The sequence below is a fragment of the Mizuhopecten yessoensis genome, unplaced genomic scaffold (genome assembly GCF_002113885.1).
Source record: "Mizuhopecten yessoensis strain PY_sf001 unplaced genomic scaffold, ASM211388v2 scaffold617, whole genome shotgun sequence".
In the NCBI taxonomy this organism is placed as follows: Eukaryota; Metazoa; Mollusca; class Bivalvia; order Pectinida; family Pectinidae; genus Mizuhopecten; species Mizuhopecten yessoensis.
This window is the reverse complement of record NW_018403636.1, coordinates 13,193-33,439: the sequence shown is the minus strand read 5'-3', so window position 1 is coordinate 33,439 and position 20,247 is coordinate 13,193. Positions and strand designations below refer to the sequence as shown.

At 36.4% G+C, this 20,247-nt stretch overlaps 2 protein-coding genes across 5 annotated transcripts in view; one reads left to right on the top strand and one right to left on the bottom strand.

The window, feature by feature from the left end:
- Window positions 1-385, bottom strand: part of LOC110451104 (POU domain, class 6, transcription factor 1-like) — a 72,183-nt gene extending 71,798 nt beyond the window's left edge. For both annotated transcript variants that reach the window (XM_021498965.1, XM_021498980.1), the window contains exon 1: window positions 177-385. The gene's annotated coding sequence lies outside the window, so the exon portion shown is untranslated. The remainder of the gene's footprint in view (window positions 1-176) is intronic.
- Window positions 386-874: 489 nt separating this feature from the next.
- Window positions 875-20,247, top strand: part of LOC110451082 (vacuolar protein sorting-associated protein 41 homolog) — a 32,559-nt gene continuing 13,186 nt past the window's right edge. The window contains exons 1-10 of one of the 3 annotated variants that reach the window (XM_021498949.1): window positions 875-938; window positions 6,741-6,782; window positions 9,579-9,674; window positions 11,852-11,935; window positions 14,865-14,939; window positions 15,598-15,732; window positions 16,034-16,153; window positions 16,625-16,686; window positions 18,998-19,079; window positions 19,956-20,022. In XM_021498949.1, the coding sequence (XP_021354624.1) occupies window positions 903-938; window positions 6,741-6,782; window positions 9,579-9,674; window positions 11,852-11,935; window positions 14,865-14,939; window positions 15,598-15,732; window positions 16,034-16,153; window positions 16,625-16,686; window positions 18,998-19,079; window positions 19,956-20,022 (799 nt within the window). In that variant the 5' untranslated portion in view covers window positions 875-902. Of the gene's footprint in view, window positions 939-1,001; window positions 1,104-6,740; window positions 6,783-9,578; window positions 9,675-11,851; window positions 11,936-14,864; window positions 14,940-15,597; window positions 15,733-16,033; window positions 16,154-16,624; window positions 16,687-18,997; window positions 19,080-19,955; window positions 20,023-20,247 lie in introns of those variants that run through there. The other 2 variants (XM_021498957.1, XM_021498941.1) reach the window with 2 other exon arrangements.

The window sequence follows — 20,247 nt, the reverse complement described above, 5'->3', positions numbered from 1 at the left end:
GACTACAGCGAACACTCGTTGGTGTAGAGTGGCACAGAAAATGCTAATAATGACAATCTTTTACGGTATAATTCTTGCGCATTTATTTGATAAATTATGTTAATAGTTTGTCGTATAAATCGCTAATTAGAAAATAAATTAATAAATAAGCATATATGACCTACATATTTACTTACCTGATATTTCACGATGAGGATTTTCCTAGACTGCAGCTGTCCAGATGATCATTTCACATCATTTTATACAATGTGTCTTCAAAATTAGCGGATCGAGGAATATTATATTATCAATGTATTCGAGCACATGGGTTTTTATAATAAATTATGTTAATGAATGCTCACGGTCTTCATATATAAATATTAGCTTGCCAGCCCTACCTTCTAGAGGTCTACCTTGACCTACAGCAAATAAAATAGTTCGGGCGAATAAATTCTACTCCCAAAAAGGAAAGGAGTTTAGGGTGTCATATTACCATTCGGGGGAAAACAAATCATGCAGAAAGGTATTTGTATTTTTAATTTCGTTAAAAACATACAAATTTATGGCTTTTAAGGTTATAGAAGAAGGAGGGTCTACATGATATATAGGGGTGGTACATCAGAGAAATTTATTTGACGACGGGCACCAGCTCAACCTCGGCGGTAGTTTACCCCCTTTGGACCTCAATTTATTACGCCTAGTTAACATGTAAATAACATCCGCGTAAAAAAATAGTTCATGGTAGTAATCCAGACTTCTCGCTATAAAATAATCTTTTATCTTCAACAAGATAAATTTATCGTTTGCTTTTAATTATTCTCCTTTAAAACATCTCACAATATGTAGTTTGTACAATTGTTTTCTTTGTTATGACATTTCACTGCACGCCCCCGAATAGATCATGTGACCCTACCGAATCAAAAATGGCGACTTCCACACCGAGCCAGGAAACAGTTGAGGTTTCGTTTTATCTTATATTCTAAGGAACAAACACCAGGCTTAACAGTGAAATGATTTCAATATTATGTTCTATTTTCCGACCCTATCATAATGTTTAACCTAAATATTTTTCTATAGATAACATGGACAACTGTTCTCTTTTACAAACATTTGGGGCCAGGGCGGTAAGCATCAACATTATTGAAAAACACATTTATGTACATAAGGTGCAAATTTAGTGAATAATAATGCTGATTGTGACAAAATATAGATCAGTTAGTAACACAAAAATAATATAAATCCATATCAACCTGTCATTTAAATGTTTAACTATGACTTTCTCGCAGCCATTTTGGTATCTGTGGAGTTGCAACATATAGATATATATAGCCTAGATGATAATAATAATAATATTTATTCAGGTAAAAGGCAAATAATACAAATTATTCGTGCCATAAGACTAGAAGTCAGTCAGGTGTTAAAACTGGATTGGATTAGATTAATTTAGGCCTTTACCTGGGATGACCCATAAAGCCACATTGTGGCTTATTACTCCAATTTGGGGTCCCTTAGATCTAATAATTCAATTCATATAATAGTTACATAATTATATAGTATATATATTGATAATTTGATAAGACTCTAAGACACTTCTTTTATAAAAAATAGATATAAAATGGTTACATGTGCCATAGGCTATAATCAATAAAATAATGCTGGTAATGGAATGATATAAAATATGAAGAGAGTAACAATATATTGGAATTTTAATGACGGAGTTAGATTATGTACAGTGATTATTTCCCCCCGTAGATCCGTCGACGAGATATAGACAACATTTGGGTACAGTTGCTCGGTTGATATTTTGGACAATTTGTCTTAATATTGTTTTGTGTGTTGCTGATGTAGCAGCTCATTTTCCAGGTATAACAAAGAAACGTGTCTTGGGGTTCTCTCCTTTTATTCCGATCCATATGACAAATAATGACCAAGCATGAATAGTCAGGCTGGCATTGACACCCTACAAATATACACAAATAACACAAACATACTGATAAAAATATTACATATACATATACAGAGATATACATTTCAAATCTACAAAGACTGATCTTTACTGATATATTGAAAGAATTACTTTTATCATATCTTATATCCTTACATAATTTATTAAATAGCTTATATAGAATTAACTCTACATGTATCATAGTTCATCATAATTTAACTTTACGAATTACATGTAATGAATTACTTGTCTAGTAATTACATTTCATACAAAAAGAGCTATAAATGATAAATACATTCACAGTTACTTTTACAAACAGTAGACATACTTTAACACACGAATAAAAGATACGTTATTAGAAAATACACATTTTACAAATACACATACCCCATTTATGGAATGGAGGCATTAACAACTGGGACTTCTAATTTCTAATTCCCTCCAGCACTTTCCTCGGACTACCGGTAATCAATGTTGATAAATATTCTAAAGATAAAAGTATAAACTAATAACAATTAAATGCTTTCAATTTAATCAAATACACAATTATACTACTTTTATCAAATAGAATTCATTTAATTAGTTATGCACCTTTAAAAATACAACATAGCACTCTATCAAATATCTAGAAATCTGCACATACCTTTGTTCTGTATTGGGATTTCTATAGCATGTAAAGGTTATTGCATGGTTTCCGAGTAACAAGGGATTTATTACACCCGAGCGAAGCGAGGGTGTAATAAGTCCCGAGTGACGAGAAATCATGCAATAACTGGCTTACTGTCTGCTTCCCAACTCAAACAAAACAGAAAAGTTGAGTAAAAAATGTTCACCTGAACAATCTTTTTACCTACCCTACACTGCAGATAATTTACATGTACCTTTGTGAGTGAGGACTAATCATAACCAGGTAAGATTCTCAATAGCCCAGTCTGGGTGTATCCTTCATAATGGATACAAGTGTTTTTGGATTACTATCCAGGTCCAGTGTCAGGGAAGGTAAGGATTACGTGTCTGTTCAACAATTAGAACAAAATACAGGAATCAATGTTGAATTGCTGACTACATTTTCAGTTTAATTTTCAAGATGTGGCAAAGGTACAGGATATTGAAACCATTTCATGCATACAATGTAAGGGTTTAACAATCCCTAAGGAATTCCAGTTCTTTCAATGAATGGTAAATTTGAATGTGCAATTTTGTATAAAGGAACAGCTCCTAAAGATTATAAACTTTTCAAGGAAATGCTTATCCTCTTACGTGATAAGGAAATCTGTTTGTGATTTTCAATCATGAAATTACCATTTTTAACTTCATTTTTCCCTCTTATTTTAAAATGTGTCAACTAAGTTTATCCTTTCCACTGTATTGACTTCATTGTTACTCACTGATTGATTATCTCCCCTTTCTTACAGTATTTGTAACCACAGTCCACTGGGCACACCCCCTTTCACGGTCATGTAATCATGATTGGCCATGAAAGGGGATTATGTGTGCAGTGGACTGTGGTAGCAAGTGATTTATTGCCCACACTTTTCCATTATGAGAGGTGGGAAGTATGCAGTAAATATATATAGATCAGCTCTCCTCCAAACGTTTGGTGGCAAATATCCTGACTATATGTCTAGCTGTGACCCCCCAGGACCAATGAAATTACTGAATATAGACACACCTACAAACTGACCAACAGAAGTATCTATATAAATAGACAAACAGGTTTTAAACACGTGCACATGACCAACAAACTGGACAGAACGGCACAGCACATTACAATACATTCACATTTACATGAGCTTATACTCACCTGGTCTGGGTCCTGCCTCAGGGCATGTTACAGGTAAAGTACATGTATACTGTAGGTCTTCTATACTTACCTAGGTATATATATATGCACAAATGTATAGATATAGATATAAAACAACACAACATCAATGTTTCATATCTTTTTATTAGCTCACCTGGCACGAAGTGCCAAGTGAGCTTATGCCGTGGCGCAGCGTCCGTCGTCCGTCCGTCCTCGTCTGTCAACTTTTCCTTTAAACAACTTCTTCTGAAGAACGGACAGGCCTAGAGTCATGATATTTGGCTGAAAGCTTCGTTGGTAGGAGCCCTACAAAGTTTGAGAACGAAAATGACCTTGACCTGTTTTCAAGGTCACAGGGGTCAAATATGTCAAAAACTTCAAACGACTTCTTCTAAAGAACTAAAAGGTATAGAATCTTCATATTTGGCTGATGGCTTCCTGGGATAGAGCCCAACAAAGTTTGAGAATGAAAATGACCTTGACCTACTTTCAAGGTCACAGGGGTCAAATGTGTCAAACACTTCAAACGACTTCTTCTGAAGAACTGAAAGGTATAGAATCTTTATATTTGGCTGGTGGCTTCCTGGGATAGAGACCAACAAAGTTTGAGAATGAAAATTAGTTTGACCTACTTTCAAGGTCACAGGGGTCAAATATGTCAAAAACTTCAAACGACTTCTTCTGAAGAATTAAAAGGTATAGAATCTTCATATTTGGCTGATGGCTTCCTTGGATGGAGCCCAACAAAGTTTGAGAATGAAAATTACCTTGACCTTCTTTCAAGGTCACAGGGGTCAAATGTGTCAAACACTTCAAACGACTTCTTCTGAAGAACTGAAAGGTATATAATCTTTATATTTGGCTGGTGGCTTCCTGGGATAGAGCCCAACAAAGTTTGAGAATGAAAACTAGTTTGACCTACTTTCAAGGTCACAGGGGTCATATATGTCAAAAGCTTCAAATGACTTCTTCTGAAGAACTGAAAGGTATAGAATCTTTATTTTTGATTGATGGCTTCCTTGGATAGAGCCCGACAAAGTTTGAGAATGAAAATGACCTTGACCTTCTTTCAAGGTCACAGGAGTCAAATGTGTCAGACACTTCAAACGACTTCTTCTGAAGAACTGAAAGGTATATAATCTCTATATTTGGCTTGTAGCTTCCTAGGAAAGAGCCGAACAAAGTTTGAGAATGAAAATGACCTTGACCTTCTTTTAAGGTCACATGAGGCAGATATGTCAAACACTTTAAACGACTTCTTCTGAAGAACTGGTAGTTATAAAATCTTAATATTTGGCAGGTGGCTTCCTGGGAAAGAGCCAAACAAAGTTTGCGAATGAAAATGACCTTGACCTACTTTCAAGGTCACAGCGTTCAAATATGTCAAACAGTTCAAACAGCTTCTTCTGAAGAATTAAAAGGCATAAAATTATAATATTTGGCTGGTGACTTCCCGGGATAGAGCTCACCAAAGTTTGCAAATGAAAATGACCTCAACCTACTTTAGAGGTCACAGAGGTCAACAACATTTTAATGGATTTGTTCTTGAGAACTAAAAGGAATGGAATCATAAGATTTGGCTGGTAGCTTTTTGGAATAGAGCTAACCAATTTGAGAAGGAAAATGACATTGACCTACTTACAAGATCACACGGAAAAGTATGTCAAGCAACTTCTGAAGAAGAATAAAAAAGCATAGAATCTTATAATAATATTTTGCTGGTAGTTTCAACAGATGGAGCCAACAAAGTTTGCGAGGGAAATAGTTTTAGTGCAATATAATATTTAATGAGAATATTTTGCTATGACTGCTTAAATATTCAGGTGAGCGATACAGGCCCTCTTGGGCCTCTTGTTAAAATCAGAATTAAACCACTCTACTACACTGATTTTATAGTTTAAGATTTGTTTTTATAAAAAAAAGTACAGAATCTACCGCATGTCCCATAAAATGTTGGAGTCCTAAATATCCAGTACAATATGATATCTGCAGTTTCAGCAGCTAGCCATGTCCATGGCTACCTACTTTAACAATGTTAGAGGTTAATAAACATGGGAAGATAATTTTGATAAATCTGCACAATCAAATTATCCAATAAAAATAATATTGACCAGCAGTGCCTTTTATGTTATAGGAATACACCTGCACATTCTTTTTAAAGCTGCCTTTACATTTGTAACAGGAAAGAAAGTGGTGCGCTTCTGGATCGAACCAGTACACGTGATCCCGACATTACTAGTCCGATGCTCTACCACTGAGCTAAAGCTTAAGCCCACTTTAATTATATATGTACAATTAAAATCTGCCATACATTTCCTACATTTCATTTGTCGAATGCACTGTTTGAAATTTAAGTAAAATTTGATTATGCCAATGAGTTTCATTCTTGATTTTATGGTAATTATTTAAAGATTGAGCATCAATTATAAACTGGCTCTGCTGGGTCTTTTCTCCCCTGGTTGTCTACTTCAGGTCTACACTCTGTAAATATGTTGTATATTGTCCTTGTACAGTTTCCGCTGCGACCTCTGAACGGGAACAATAAATCTCTGCCATGCAGCTTCTTCTATGGATGTTCATGGTTTCATATGTTTTGGTATCTTTTTCTGCTGTGTTCCATATCAGTTGAAAATCCCAAACTTTTTGTCTTAAAATGTTAAATGTTTGTTTCATTTTCTCAGAGAATTGTATTGATGTATCTATTTCAAGTTTTCATTGTCAGCCAAGGTGTTTGCTGTTCAGATTATTTATCTAGAACATATCTGTCTGTGGTAGACATAAATCACATACACCTAGCATAGTTATGAAATTATATCAGATTTTTAAAGTGTTATATCATTGGGGCCTTTTTTTTGTAAGCACATATATATATATATATATATATATATAGCTGTTAAATTAAAATTGACTAAATCATAATTCCGATCAGCTAAGTCTGATCCAATATTAAGACAAAATGATTTGTTAAAACAAAACAGTAGTAATTAGTATGTTTATTTCTTTCTTTCATAGGAGGAAGATAAAGATGGCAGTGAAGGAGAATCATCTGAAGAAGTATGTTATTTAATCTTAAACTTTTATAGCAATGTAATACTGCAGTAGATGGGCTGGGCTGGTAACTTTACTGTGGTAAAATCATCTGGGCACTTCAGCTATGGTATAAACTGAGTTGATCTATCTAGTTATACACAACATACAAAATAAAGGTATAATCAATCTGCGCCACCATATAATATATATGGCAGTATTGACTTGTGCGATTGCTTGGCTCATTGGTAGTGCGCTACCTTACAGTAAGAGTAACTCCCCTTGGTCGGAACTCTTTGTGTACTTGTTTTTAGGTCACCTGAGCTTTAGCTCAAGTGACCTATTGCTATCCGTCTTCGTCCGTCTTCATCCGTTAACATTTTACATTTTCAACTTAAACTGAAATACTCGCAAAGAGATTTCATTAATATTTCATGGGAAGGTTACTGACATCTCCCTGACCAAGCGTTGTTATTTTTCGGGTCGATCAGAAATCCAATATGGCCACAACCACCACCGCCATTTTGAAAAACTATTTCAAACTTAAAGTCAAGTTCTGCTAGGCCGATTGAACTGAAAGTTGGTAGGAATGATGGACTCATGGTCCTGACAAAGTGTTGTTATTTTTCGGGTCGATCAGAAACCCAATATGGCTGCCACAGCCGCCATTTTGAAAAACTATTTCAAACTTATAAAGTCAAGTTCTGCTGAGCTGATTGAACTAAAACTTTGTAGGAATGATCGACTCATGGTCCTGACAAAGTGTTGTTATTTTTTGGGTCAATCAAAAATCCAATATGGCTGCCACGGCCGCCATTCTGAAAAACTATTTCAAACTTAAGGTCAAGTTCTGCTGGGCCGATTGAACTGAAACTTGGTAGGAATGATCGACTTATGGTCCTGACAAAGTGTTGTTATGTTTCGGGTCGATCAGAAATACAATTTGGCTGCCATGTCCGCTATTTTGAAAATACCTATTTCAAACTTAAAAACAAGTTCTAATAGGTCGATCTAACTGAAAATCGGTCTAGGAATGATCAGCTCATGGTCCTGACAAACTTAAGTTAACATTATACGTAACAATTTTTTACTCAAATTGGTACTTATTTCAACAAAAAAAATAAATACTGTAGGACTCAGGTGACCGTTAAGGCCCATTGGCCTCCTGTTGTTATACCATGTGCCTTTTTGGATAAAGCTGTGTTGGTAATGACATCCGGCGTGTGTCATCTTTAATACTGGCGCTGGATATCTTCTCAACAGTATAATGTCTTGTTAGCTCACCTGGCCCGAAGGGCCAAGTGAGCTTATCCCATGGTGCAGCGTCCGGCGTCCGGCGTCCGTCAACTTTTTCCTTTAAAATGCTACTTGTCCTGAATGGCTCAGAGGATTTTGACCAAATTTGGTCAGGAGCATCATTGGCCAAAGGGTTCTCAGTTTTGTATAAACGGAGGGTATAACCCCCCTGGGGGCAGAGGGGCGGGGCCAAATAGGGGGAAAATAGGTAAATCTTTAAAAATCTTCTTCTTCTCAACCAATAGAAGGATTTTGACCAAATTTGTCCTAGAGCATCTTTGGACAAAGGAGACTCAAGTTTGTATAAACGGAGGGTGTGGCCTCTTTGGGGGCAGAGGGGCGGGGCCAAATAGGGGAAGTAGAGGATTTTTTCTCTCCTACTATACAAGTGAAGGGATTTAAACCAAATGCAGTCTGAAGCTTGGTCAGGAGCATCATTGGCCAAAGGGTTCTCAGTTTTGTATAAACGGACGGTATAGCCCCCCCTCGGGGCAGAGGGGCGGGGCTAAATAAGGGGAAAAAAGGTAAATCTTTAAAAATGTTCTTCTTCTCAACCAATTGAAGGATTTTGACCAAATTTGTCCTAGAGCATCTTTGGACAAAGAAGACTCAAGTTTGTATAAACGGAGGGTGTGGCCCCTCTGGGGGCGGAGGGGCGGGGCCCAATAGGGGAAATAGAGGATTTTTTTTCTCCTGCTATACAAGTGAAGGGATTTTAACCAAATGCAGTCTGAAGCATGATTAGGGACAAAAGAATCAATTTTGTATAAACTGAGGTGTGTGGGCCTCCTTCTAAGGGCAGATGGGTGGGGCCCATTAGGGGAAATAGAGGAAAACATCAAATATCCTTCTCCTTTTGTACCGATGAAGGGATTTTGACCAAATTTGGTCTGGAGCATCATTGGCCAAAGGGTTCTCAGTTTTGTATGAACGGAGGGTATGGTCCCCCTGGGGGCAGAGGGACGGGGCCAAATAGGGGAAAATAGGTAAATCTTTAAAAATCTTCTCCTCAACCAATTGAAGGATTTTGACCAAATTTGTCCTAGAGCATCTTTGGACAAAGGAGACTCAAGTTTGTATAAACGGAGGGTGTGGGCCTTCTGGCGGCATAGGAGCGGGGCCCAATAGGGGAAATAGAGGATTTTTTTTCTCCTACTATACAAGTGAAGGGATTTAAACCAAATGCAGTCTGAAGCATGCTTAGGGAGAAAAGAATCAATTTTGTTTAAACTGAGGTGTGTGGATTCCCCTTCTTTGGGGCAGATTAGTGGGGCCCATTAGGGGAAATAGAGGAAAACATTAAAGATCCTTCTCCTTCTGTACCGTTGAAGGGATTTTAACCTAACCAAACTTGTTTTAGAGAATCTTTGGGCAAAGGGAATTGAATATTTATAAATGGAAGATGCAACTTTGTTACTTGTACTCCTTTGATAAACTTGAATGGTACTCAGCAGGTTTTAAATTGAAAAATAAAATACCAGGTGAGCTATTAAGGCCCCTGGGCCTCTTGTTTCAATGTTGTTTCAGGAAGTGGAACCCAAACTTAAGTATGAGAGACTGGGCAATGATCTCAATACCATCCTCAGCAAGGACTGCGCTAGTTGTATGGCTGTTGATTCTAAGGTGAGTCTTATCTACGTGAATGATCTATAGCCTGTCGTAAAAATTGGTAGTACATTTGTAATTATGTTTGCAACATGATAGGAATTTTCTGATCAGAATAATGATTTGCTACTTAATATTTTGTCATGCACATTACAGGAAAAAACTTAATAGAGTCCATTAATTAACTATATTACTCTGCTATGATTTTCTATCTTATGCAGTTAACATGTACATTGTGAGGCATTAATGTAAAACCATTTACTTAAGGGAGATAACTGCTGCTGACTGTTTTTAGCTCACCTGCCCAAAGGGCAAGTGAGCTTATGCCATGGTGCGGCGTCCATCGTCTGTTTGTCCGGCGTCAACTTTTTACTTAAACAACTTCTTTTCAGTAACCAAAAGGCCTAGGATGATGATATTTGGCCAGTAGCATCCTGGAATCAAGGTCTATCTAGTTTGTTTAAATGAATGACCTTCACCCATTTTCAAGGTCACAGGGGTCAAATATGTTAAAATCTTTGAACAACTTCATCTGACGAACCAAGAGGCCTAGGGTGATGATATTTGGCCAGTCACATGCTGGGATAAAGGGCTACCAAGTTTGTTCAAACAAATGACCTTCTCCCATTTCCAAGGTCACAGGGGTCAAATATGTTTAAAACCTTTAAAACAACTTCTTCTCAATAACCAAACAGCCTTTGATGATGATATTTGGCCAGTAGCATCCTGAAATCAAGAGCTATCAAGTTTGTTCAAATGAATGACCTTCATCCATTTTCAAAGTCACAGGGGTCAAATATGTTAAATACCTTTCAACAACTTCTTCTCAGTAACTAAAAGGCTAAGGGTGATGATATTTGGCCAGTATCATGCTTGGACGAAGGGCTACCAAATTTGTTTAAACAAATCACCTTCGCCCATTTTCAAGGTTGTAGGGGTCAGATATGTTTAAAACCTTTAAACAACTTTTTCTGAACTACCAAGAAACCTAGGGTTATGATATTTTGCCAGTTAGATGCAGGGATGAAGGGCTACCAAATATGTTCTAATGAATGAACTTCGCTCATATCCAAGGTCACCGGGGTCAAATATGTTAAAATCTTTGAACGACTTCTTCTGAATAACAAAGAGGCCTAGGGTGATGATATTTGGCCTTTAGCATGCTGGGATGAAGGGCTACCAAGTTTGTTCAAACGGATGACCTTCATCTATTTTCAAGGTCACAGGGTTCAAACATGTTTAAAACCTTTAAAACTACTTCTCAATAACCCAGAGGCTGAGGGTAATACTTTTTGGCTTGTAGCATGCTGGGATGAAGCGCTACCAAATTTGTTAAAATGAATGACCTTGACAATTATTCAAGGTCACAATTGTCAAATATGTTTAAAACCTTTGAACAACATCTTTTCAATAACCAAAAGTCCTAGGATGATGCTGTTTGGCCAGTAGTAAGCTAGGATGAAGGACTACCAAATTTGTTAAAATGAGTGACCTTGACAATTATTCAAGGTCACAATGGTCAAATATGTTTAAAACCTTTGAACAACATCTTTTCAATAACCAAAAGTCCTAGGATGCCAGTAGCATGCTAGGATGAAGGACTACGACATATATTAAAGGTCACAGGTGTCAAATATGTTTAAAACCTTTAAACGACCTCTTCTCAATAAGCAAAAGGATAAGAATGATGATATTTGGCCATTAACATGCTGGGATTAAGGACTACCAGGTTTTTTCAAATGAATGACCTTCGCCCATATGCAAGGTCATAGTGGTCAATATATGTTTAAAATCTTTAAATGACTTGTTCTGTATAACCAAAAGGTCCAGGGTAATAATATTCTGCCAGAAGCATGCTGGGTTGGAAGACTATAAACTCTGTTCAACCTTATGTTCTTGTTCGACATTCAAGGTCACAGGCATCATATGTTTAAATCTTGTAAAAGGTTCTTATGAGTCAAACACTGATATTCTGCTGTAGCTGTATTCTAGTCCACTTTAAAGATTATTTGTGAGATATCTAATCTACATCAAATCTAGGTCACTGCTTCGCTGTCATTGATGGATAAACTTTGGACTTAGCTCCATTTCTTTGGATACACTATTCATATGTAAGTTCAAAAATATTTTCTAGTACTTACATACTTTTAAGCGTACAATTTTGACATTGTTAATATTTTTGGACTCTGTTACAGTTCCTGGCAGTGGGAACCCACTGGGGTATGATATACATACTGGACTATATCGGATTCAACATCAACAGTAAAGAGGTGGCAGCGGTAAGTGTAACACAGGGATATTATGATAAACATATATGTACATACTGTACTATATCAACATCAACAGTAAAGAGGTGACAGTGTAACACAGGGATATGATATACATACTGGACTATATCAACATCTACAGTAAAGAGGTGACAATGTAACACAGGGATATGATATACATACTGGACTATATCAACATCTACAGTAAAGAGGTGACAGTGTAACACAGGGATATGATATACATACTGGACTATATCAACATCTACAGTAAAGAGGTGACAGTGTAACACAGGGATATGATATACATACTGGACTATATCAACATCTACAGTAAAGAGGTGACAGTGTAACACAGGGATATGATATACATACTGGACTATATCAACATCTACAGTAAAGAGGTGACAGTGTAACACAGGGATATGATATACATACTGGACTATATCAACATCTACAGTAAAGAGGTGACAGTGTAACACAGGGATATGATATACATACTGGACTATATCAACATCTACAGTAAAGAGGTGACAGTGTAACACAGGGATATGATATACATACTGGACTATATCAACATCTACAGTAAAGAGGTGACAGTGTAACACAGGGATATGATATACATACTGGACTATATCAACATCTACAGTAAAGAGGTGACAGTGTAACACAGGGATATGATATACATACTGGACTATATCAACATCTACAGTAAAGAGGTGACAGTGTAACACAGGGATATGATATACATACTGGACTATATCAACATCTACAGTAAAGAGGTGACAGTGTAACACAGGGATATGATATACATACTGGACTATATCAACATCTACAGTAAAGAGGTGACAGTGTAACACAGGGATATGATATACATACTGGACTATATCAACATCTACAGTAAAGAGGTGACAGTGTAACACAGGGATATGATATACATACTGGACTATATCAACATCTACAGTAAAGAGGTGACAGTGTAACACAGGGATATGATATACATACTGGACTATATCAACATCTACAGTAAAGAGGTGACAGTGTAACACAGGGATATGATATACATACTGGACTATATCAACATCTACAGTAAAGAGGTGACAGTGTAACACAGGGATATGATATACATACTGGACTATATCAACATCTACAGTAAAGAGGTGACAGTGTAACACAGGGATATGATATACATACTGGACTATATCAACATCTACAGTAAAGAGGTGACAGTGTAACACAGGGATATGATATACATACTGGACTATATCAACATCTACAGTAAAGAGGTGACAGTGTAACACAGGGATATGATATACATACTGGACTATATCAACATCTACAGTAAAGAGGTGACAGTGTAACACAGGGATATGATATACATACTGGACTATATCAACATCTACAGTAAAGAGGTGACAGTGTAACACAGGGATATGATATACATACTGGACTATATCAACATCTACAGTAAAGAGGTGACAGTGTAACACAGGGATATGATATACATACTGGACTATATCAACATCTACAGTAAAGAGGTGACAGTGTAACACAGGGATATGATATACATACTGGACTATATCAACATCTACAGTAAAGAGGTGACAGTGTAACACAGGGATATGATATACATACTGGACTATATCAACATCTACAGTAAAGAGGTGACAGTGTAACACAGGGATATGATATACATACTGGACTATATCAACATCTACAGTAAAGAGGTGACAGTGTAACACAGGGATATGATATACATACTGGACTATATCAACATCTACAGTAAAGAGGTGACAGTGTAACACAGGGATATGATATACATACTGGACTATATCAACATCTACAGTAAAGAGGTGACAGTGTAACACAGGGATATGATATACATACTGGACTATATCAACATCTACAGTAAAGAGGTGACAGTGTAACACAGGGATATGATATACATACTGGACTATATCAACATCTACAGTAAAGAGGTGACAGTGTAACACAGGGATATGATATACATACTGGACTATATCAACATCTACAGTAAAGAGGTGACAGTGTAACACAGGGATATGATATACATACTGGACTATATCAACATCTACAGTAAAGAGGTGACAGTGTAACACAGGGATATGATATACATACTGGACTATATCAACATCTACAGTAAAGAGGTGACAGTGTAACACAGGGATATGATATACATACTGGACTATATCAACATCTACAGTAAAGAGGTGACAGTGTAACACAGGGATATGATATACATACTGGACTATATCAACATCTACAGTAAAGAGGTGACAGTGTAACACAGGGATATGATATACATACTGGACTATATCAACATCTACAGTAAAGAGGTGACAGTGTAACACAGGGATATGATATACATACTGGACTATATCAACATCTACAGTAAAGAGGTGACAGTGTAACACAGGGATATGATATACATACTGGACTATATCAACATCTACAGTAAAGAGGTGACAGTGTAACACAGGGATATGATATACATACTGGACTATATCAACATCTACAGTAAAGAGGTGACAGTGTAACACAGGGATATGATATACATACTGGACTATATCAACATCTACAGTAAAGAGGTGACAGTGTAACACAGGGATATGATATACACACTGGACTATATCAACATCTACAGTAAAGAGGTGACAATTTAACACAGGGATATGATATAGACATACTGGACTATATCAACATCTACAGTAAAGTGTTGTTCTTTTCCCTATAAATATAGTAACAAATTGATAATTGTTATAGAAAAGACGTTAGACTGTGACGCTGCAAAAGAATATCCCTTAAAATCCTATCTCCCCAGCTCCCTACTTACAAAACACAAATCTTCTTAATTACATTGTGTTCCAGAGACATCACATTTATCGGACTATAATACAAGTTATCATTACTTTTTGTATTATAGCACTCCACTACAGTGAACCAGATCAGTTTAGATGATAATGGTGACTTTATTGCCAGCTGTTCCGATGATGGTAGGGTGAGTATCTGTCACACATTTGTACCAGGGTGCATGTTTTAGCAGTGAGCTTGGTACATAAAGTAAATACAACAACACTTGTTTATCAGAACTAAGGTTTAGTTGCGATATGCTCTGATATTTGCAACAACTGATGACATTTTGTAAGAAGATAATTAGAGGATTATCTTTTCTGTAATTATTTAAGAACTTCAAAAATATTGAGATGTGCACTAGAGATGAACACTCACAGATCTGTAACTTATACTCAAAAGGAATGGTTTTGAAATGTAGACTTTCCGGTGATGCCTGTCTTGATTGAGCAGGATTCTAGGACACAAATATCTGAGTCTTGGACTCGTCCATTTCCTGTGTGGGACTCACCGACATTCTAAGAACTCCCTAAATCCCTGTATCTCAGTAACAGAGATTATTACCATTTTGAAGATGTTCTCAACTCAACTGAAAAAGTACTATGAAAATTACTGTTGATTTTCACTAACAGCTCTCCTCTCAGGAGGGTCTAATTATAAGGAAAACACAAATAAAGCCTACAGAAACAAGATTTTAACTAGACTTTGGTTTGTTACTAGTAAAATAGGTAATTATATGTATTGGTTTGTTACAGCGAAATAAATTGCAATTAATGAATGATTCCTGACATATTTGTTTGCTACAGGTGATGATCACTGGACTGTACACTACAGAAAACAACCAGAGTTTGAACTTTGACCGACCCGTAAAGGCTGTGGCAATGGATCCTAACTTCTACAAACAGGGCAGTGGGCGACAGTTTGTCACTGGAGACGACAAGGTACCACCTTCTCCACCTAAAGGCTATTGTTAGTGTTGGCCTGATCCCTAATGTTAAGAGTATATGCTGCCTTACTTTGTATCTCCATTTCAAAAGAGATACATTTCCTTAAATATTAAAAAATGAATTATTGGACTTTAAATTTGTTTTGTAAATTTGCTAGTATATTGAAAAATGAAAAGGAAAAATGTGTTTCCGAAAATATATATTAAGCAAAATAAACAAGCACTTGTTACTGGTTTTGGTGTCAGTAAGGGAGGCAGTCACATTTTTCTACTTGTAATGACATTTGTATCCACAGTTGGTGCTGAACGAGAAGGGGTTCCTGAGTCGACATAAAACGACAATGTTACACCAGGGTGAGGGGCCAATACGGGAAATCAAGTGGAAAGGCAGCTTCATCGCCTGGGCCAATGACATGGTAAACTTGACGTTTATTAAAACAAATTTATTATGAATTCATAAGAATAAATTATAGACTGATTGAAGCTGCTTTTGCTTGCTCCATTAGCAGTGTACAGATAAAGACCATTTTGCTAGTTCCCTATGGGCCATCTATACAAACGTCTGGAACTGTGCCTCCTGCAGCACACTACCTTTGCTTGTTGATTTATAGTATTTAGCTTAAATAATTTAGAAATTTTCCTCTAAAATGTTACTAGGGATTAAAACAAATATCAAAGTTTTTGTTTAGAAAAAGATTATCAAAACTATTCCTACAATAGTCTTTGTTTCATTAACTTTATAATCCAAAGATATCATATCTGCATATCCATATATAGGAATATTTCTATTGACAAATTTATTTGTTTATTTGATGAATTTCAGTAAAAAGAGTCTAATATAAGTTTTCTTGCATTATTTGACACTTTCTTTTTTCTGTTCATTTCAGGGGGTTAAAGTCTATGACATGAACTCTCGATCAAGGATCACCTTCATCCCTAAAGGCCATAGGTAAGACCAATATCCTAATATTGTGCTGACCATTCCTCTGGGAAATATGTGTTCCTGAGTTCCTCCTAAACTATTTCAATGTTTCCCGAGTTCCTCCTAAACTATTTCGCAGTTTCCCCGAGTTCCTCCTATACTATTTCACAGTTTCTCGAGTTCCTCCTATACTATTTTATGGTTTCCATAGTTCCTCCTATACTATTTCATGGTTTCCATAGTTCCTCCTATACTATTTCATGGTTTCCATAGTTCCTCCTATACTATTTCATGGTTTCCCAAGTTCCTTCTATACTATTTCACAGTTCTTCAAGTTCCTCCTATACTATTTCACAGTTTCCCAAGTTCCTCCTATACTATTTCACAGTTCTTTGAGTTCCTCCTATACTATTTCACAGTTCTTTGAGTTCCTCCTATACTATTTCACAGTTCTTTGAGTTCCTCCTATACTATTTCTCAGTTTCCCCAGTTCCTCCTATATTATTTCACAGATTCCAAAGTTCCTCCTATACTATTTCACAGTTTCCCGAGTTCCTCCTATACTGTTTCACAGTTTCCTGAGTTCTTCCTATACTATTTCACGGTTTCCCGAGTTCCTCCTATACTATTTCACAGTTTCCCGAGTTCATCCTATACTATTTCACAGTTTCCCCGAGTTCCTCCTATACTATTTCACTGTTTCCCGAGTTCATCCTATACTATTTCACTGTTTCCTGAGTTCCTCCTATACTATTTCATGGTTCCCAAGTCCTCCTATACTATTTCACTGTTTCCCGAGTTCCTCCTATACTATTTCATGGTTCCCAAGTCCTCCTATGCTATTTCATGGTTTCCTGAGTTCCTCCTATACTATTTCATGGTTCCCAAGTCTTCCTATACTATTTCATGTAAGAACTCCAACTTGAAACATGGGTATGCCCGTGCCGGTGGGGAGTCAAAAACAAATGTTGGACACTCGCCATCGCCACCTCCTCCTACAACAGACAATCCTGCATTCAAAAAGGCAAATGAGGATCTTCACAAAACAGTGTGTGGGTGAGGTGGTGAACAAAGAAAACGAGGGAACTATAATAATTAAAGTCCGGAGGATCGGGCGAAAATGGCTAAGTATGCCATTGAAAATGGTGTAGCCGATGACACAAGAAAATTCACCAATACATAAGGGTCTCTCGTCAACCAAAGCACAATACGTGAAATTAAAAAAAGTCTTTCTTATGTTGCAAAATTGATTTAACGGAACAAACCTGTAAACATGTGCCGTTGTATTCATATTTTTATGTCCCTGCCTTAAATGGGGGGGGGGGGGGGGGGGCGGGCATATAGTGTTGCCCATGTCCTTACCATCATGTCCCGTCCCGTCCCGTCCCATCCCATCCATGAGCGGGGGCATTTATGTCTTACAGATCTAGACATTTTCAAGTTTTTAAAACTTTCGCTATCATGTTAAATTCACCCACAGACCGGAAGGCGAAAGTTAAACTACGGTGAAAGTTTCCCGTTATACAGAAGTCATATATAGATGTTAACATGCTATGTTTGACAGTCAGCAGACCTATATATAGATGCTAACATGCTATGTTTGACAGTCAGCAGACCTATATATAGATGTTAACATGCTATGTTTGACAGTCAGCAGACCTATATATAGATGTTAACATGCTATGTTTGACAGTCAGCAGACCTATATATAGATGTTAACATGCTATGTTTGACAGTCAGCAGACCTATATATAGATGTTAACATGCTATGTTTGACAGTGAGCAGACCTATATATAGATGTTAACATGCTATGTTTGACAGTGAGCAGACCTATATATAGATGTTAACATGCTATGTTTGACAGTGAGCAGACCTATATATAGATGTTAACATGCTATGTTTGACAGTGAGCAGACCTATATATAGATGTTAACATGCTATGTTTGACAGTGAGCAGACCTATATATAGATGTTAACATGCTATGTTTGACAGTGAGCAGACCTATATATAGATGTTAACATGCTATGTTTGACAGTGAGCAGACCTATATATAGATGTTAACATGCTATGTTTGACAGTGAGCAGACCTATATATAGATGTTAACATGCTATGTTTGACAGTGAGCAGACCTATATATAGATGTTAACATGCTATGTTTGACAGTGAGCAGACCTATATATAGATGTTAACATGCTATGTTTGACAGTGAGCAGACCTATATATAGATGTTAACATGCTATGTTTGACAGTGAGCAGACCTATATATAGATGTTAACATGCTATGTTTGACAGTGAGCGGACCTATATATAGATGTTAACATGCTATGTTTGACAGTCAGCGAGCGGACCTATACAGATGCAGCATCTGTTGGAAAGACAGTCGTACATTTTTGATCGCCTGGGCCGATTCAGTCAAGGCAAGTCTGGAGAAATAGGAATTGAGAACAAAATACAGATATTATATATATGGAATGTTTGTTTTATACATGAAGTTTTAGCCTATTCAATATCAAGTTCAATTGTATGGAAAACTATGAAAGTGAATTCTTCTAAGTGTTTAGTTTGTTTATGAGAAATCAGAAACCAGGGTAACAGTCCGCTATATGATGATTGATAGTATTGTAGTGTATTACGTTGAACTAATTGTATTGTATTATGTTGAACTAATTTTAGTGTATTACATTGATATAATTGTAGTGTATTACTTTGGCATAATTTTAGTGTATTACATTGATATAATTGTACTGTATTACATTGATATAATTTTAGTGTATTACATTGATATAATTGTAGTGTATTACGTTGAACTAATTGTACTGTATTACATTGATATAATTTTAGTGTATTACATTGATATAATTGTAGTGTATTACTTTGACATAATTGTAGTGTATTACATTGATATAATTGTACTGTATTACATTGATATAATTGTACTGTATTACATTGATATAATTGTACTGTATTACATTGATATAATTGAAGTGTATTACTTTGACATAATTGTAGTGTATTACATTGAAATAATTGTACTGTATTACATTGATATAATTGTAGTGTATTACATTGATATAATTGTACTGTATTACATTGATATAATTGTAGTGTATTACTTTGACATAATTGTAGTGTATTACATTGATATAATTGTAGAGTATTACGTTGACATAGTTGTAGAGTATAACAATGATATAACTGTAGTATATTACACTGATGGTATTGTACTGTATTACATTGTGTGTAGACGGCATTGTATGGACAGGAGACTAAGATCACCTAGTTTGTTTTACCAGGTTTGTGTGGTGCGAGACCGGGTACAGCAGGATGTCCGTGACCTACCCAACAGATATGTGGAAATAAGTAAGTAGCTATTGTGAGATTTTCCTCCATCAAGTTACCACAGAAGCCATTGCCATTTTTACTAGATATATAGAATCTTAGAGTGTGGTCAGTGGGCAGTGAATCCTCTAGATCTACTCTCGGGTAGGAGTGTGGTCAGTGGGCAGTGAATCCTCTAGATCTACTCTCGGGTAAGAGTGTGGTCAGTGGGCAGTGAATCCTCTAGATCTACTCTCGGGTAGGAGT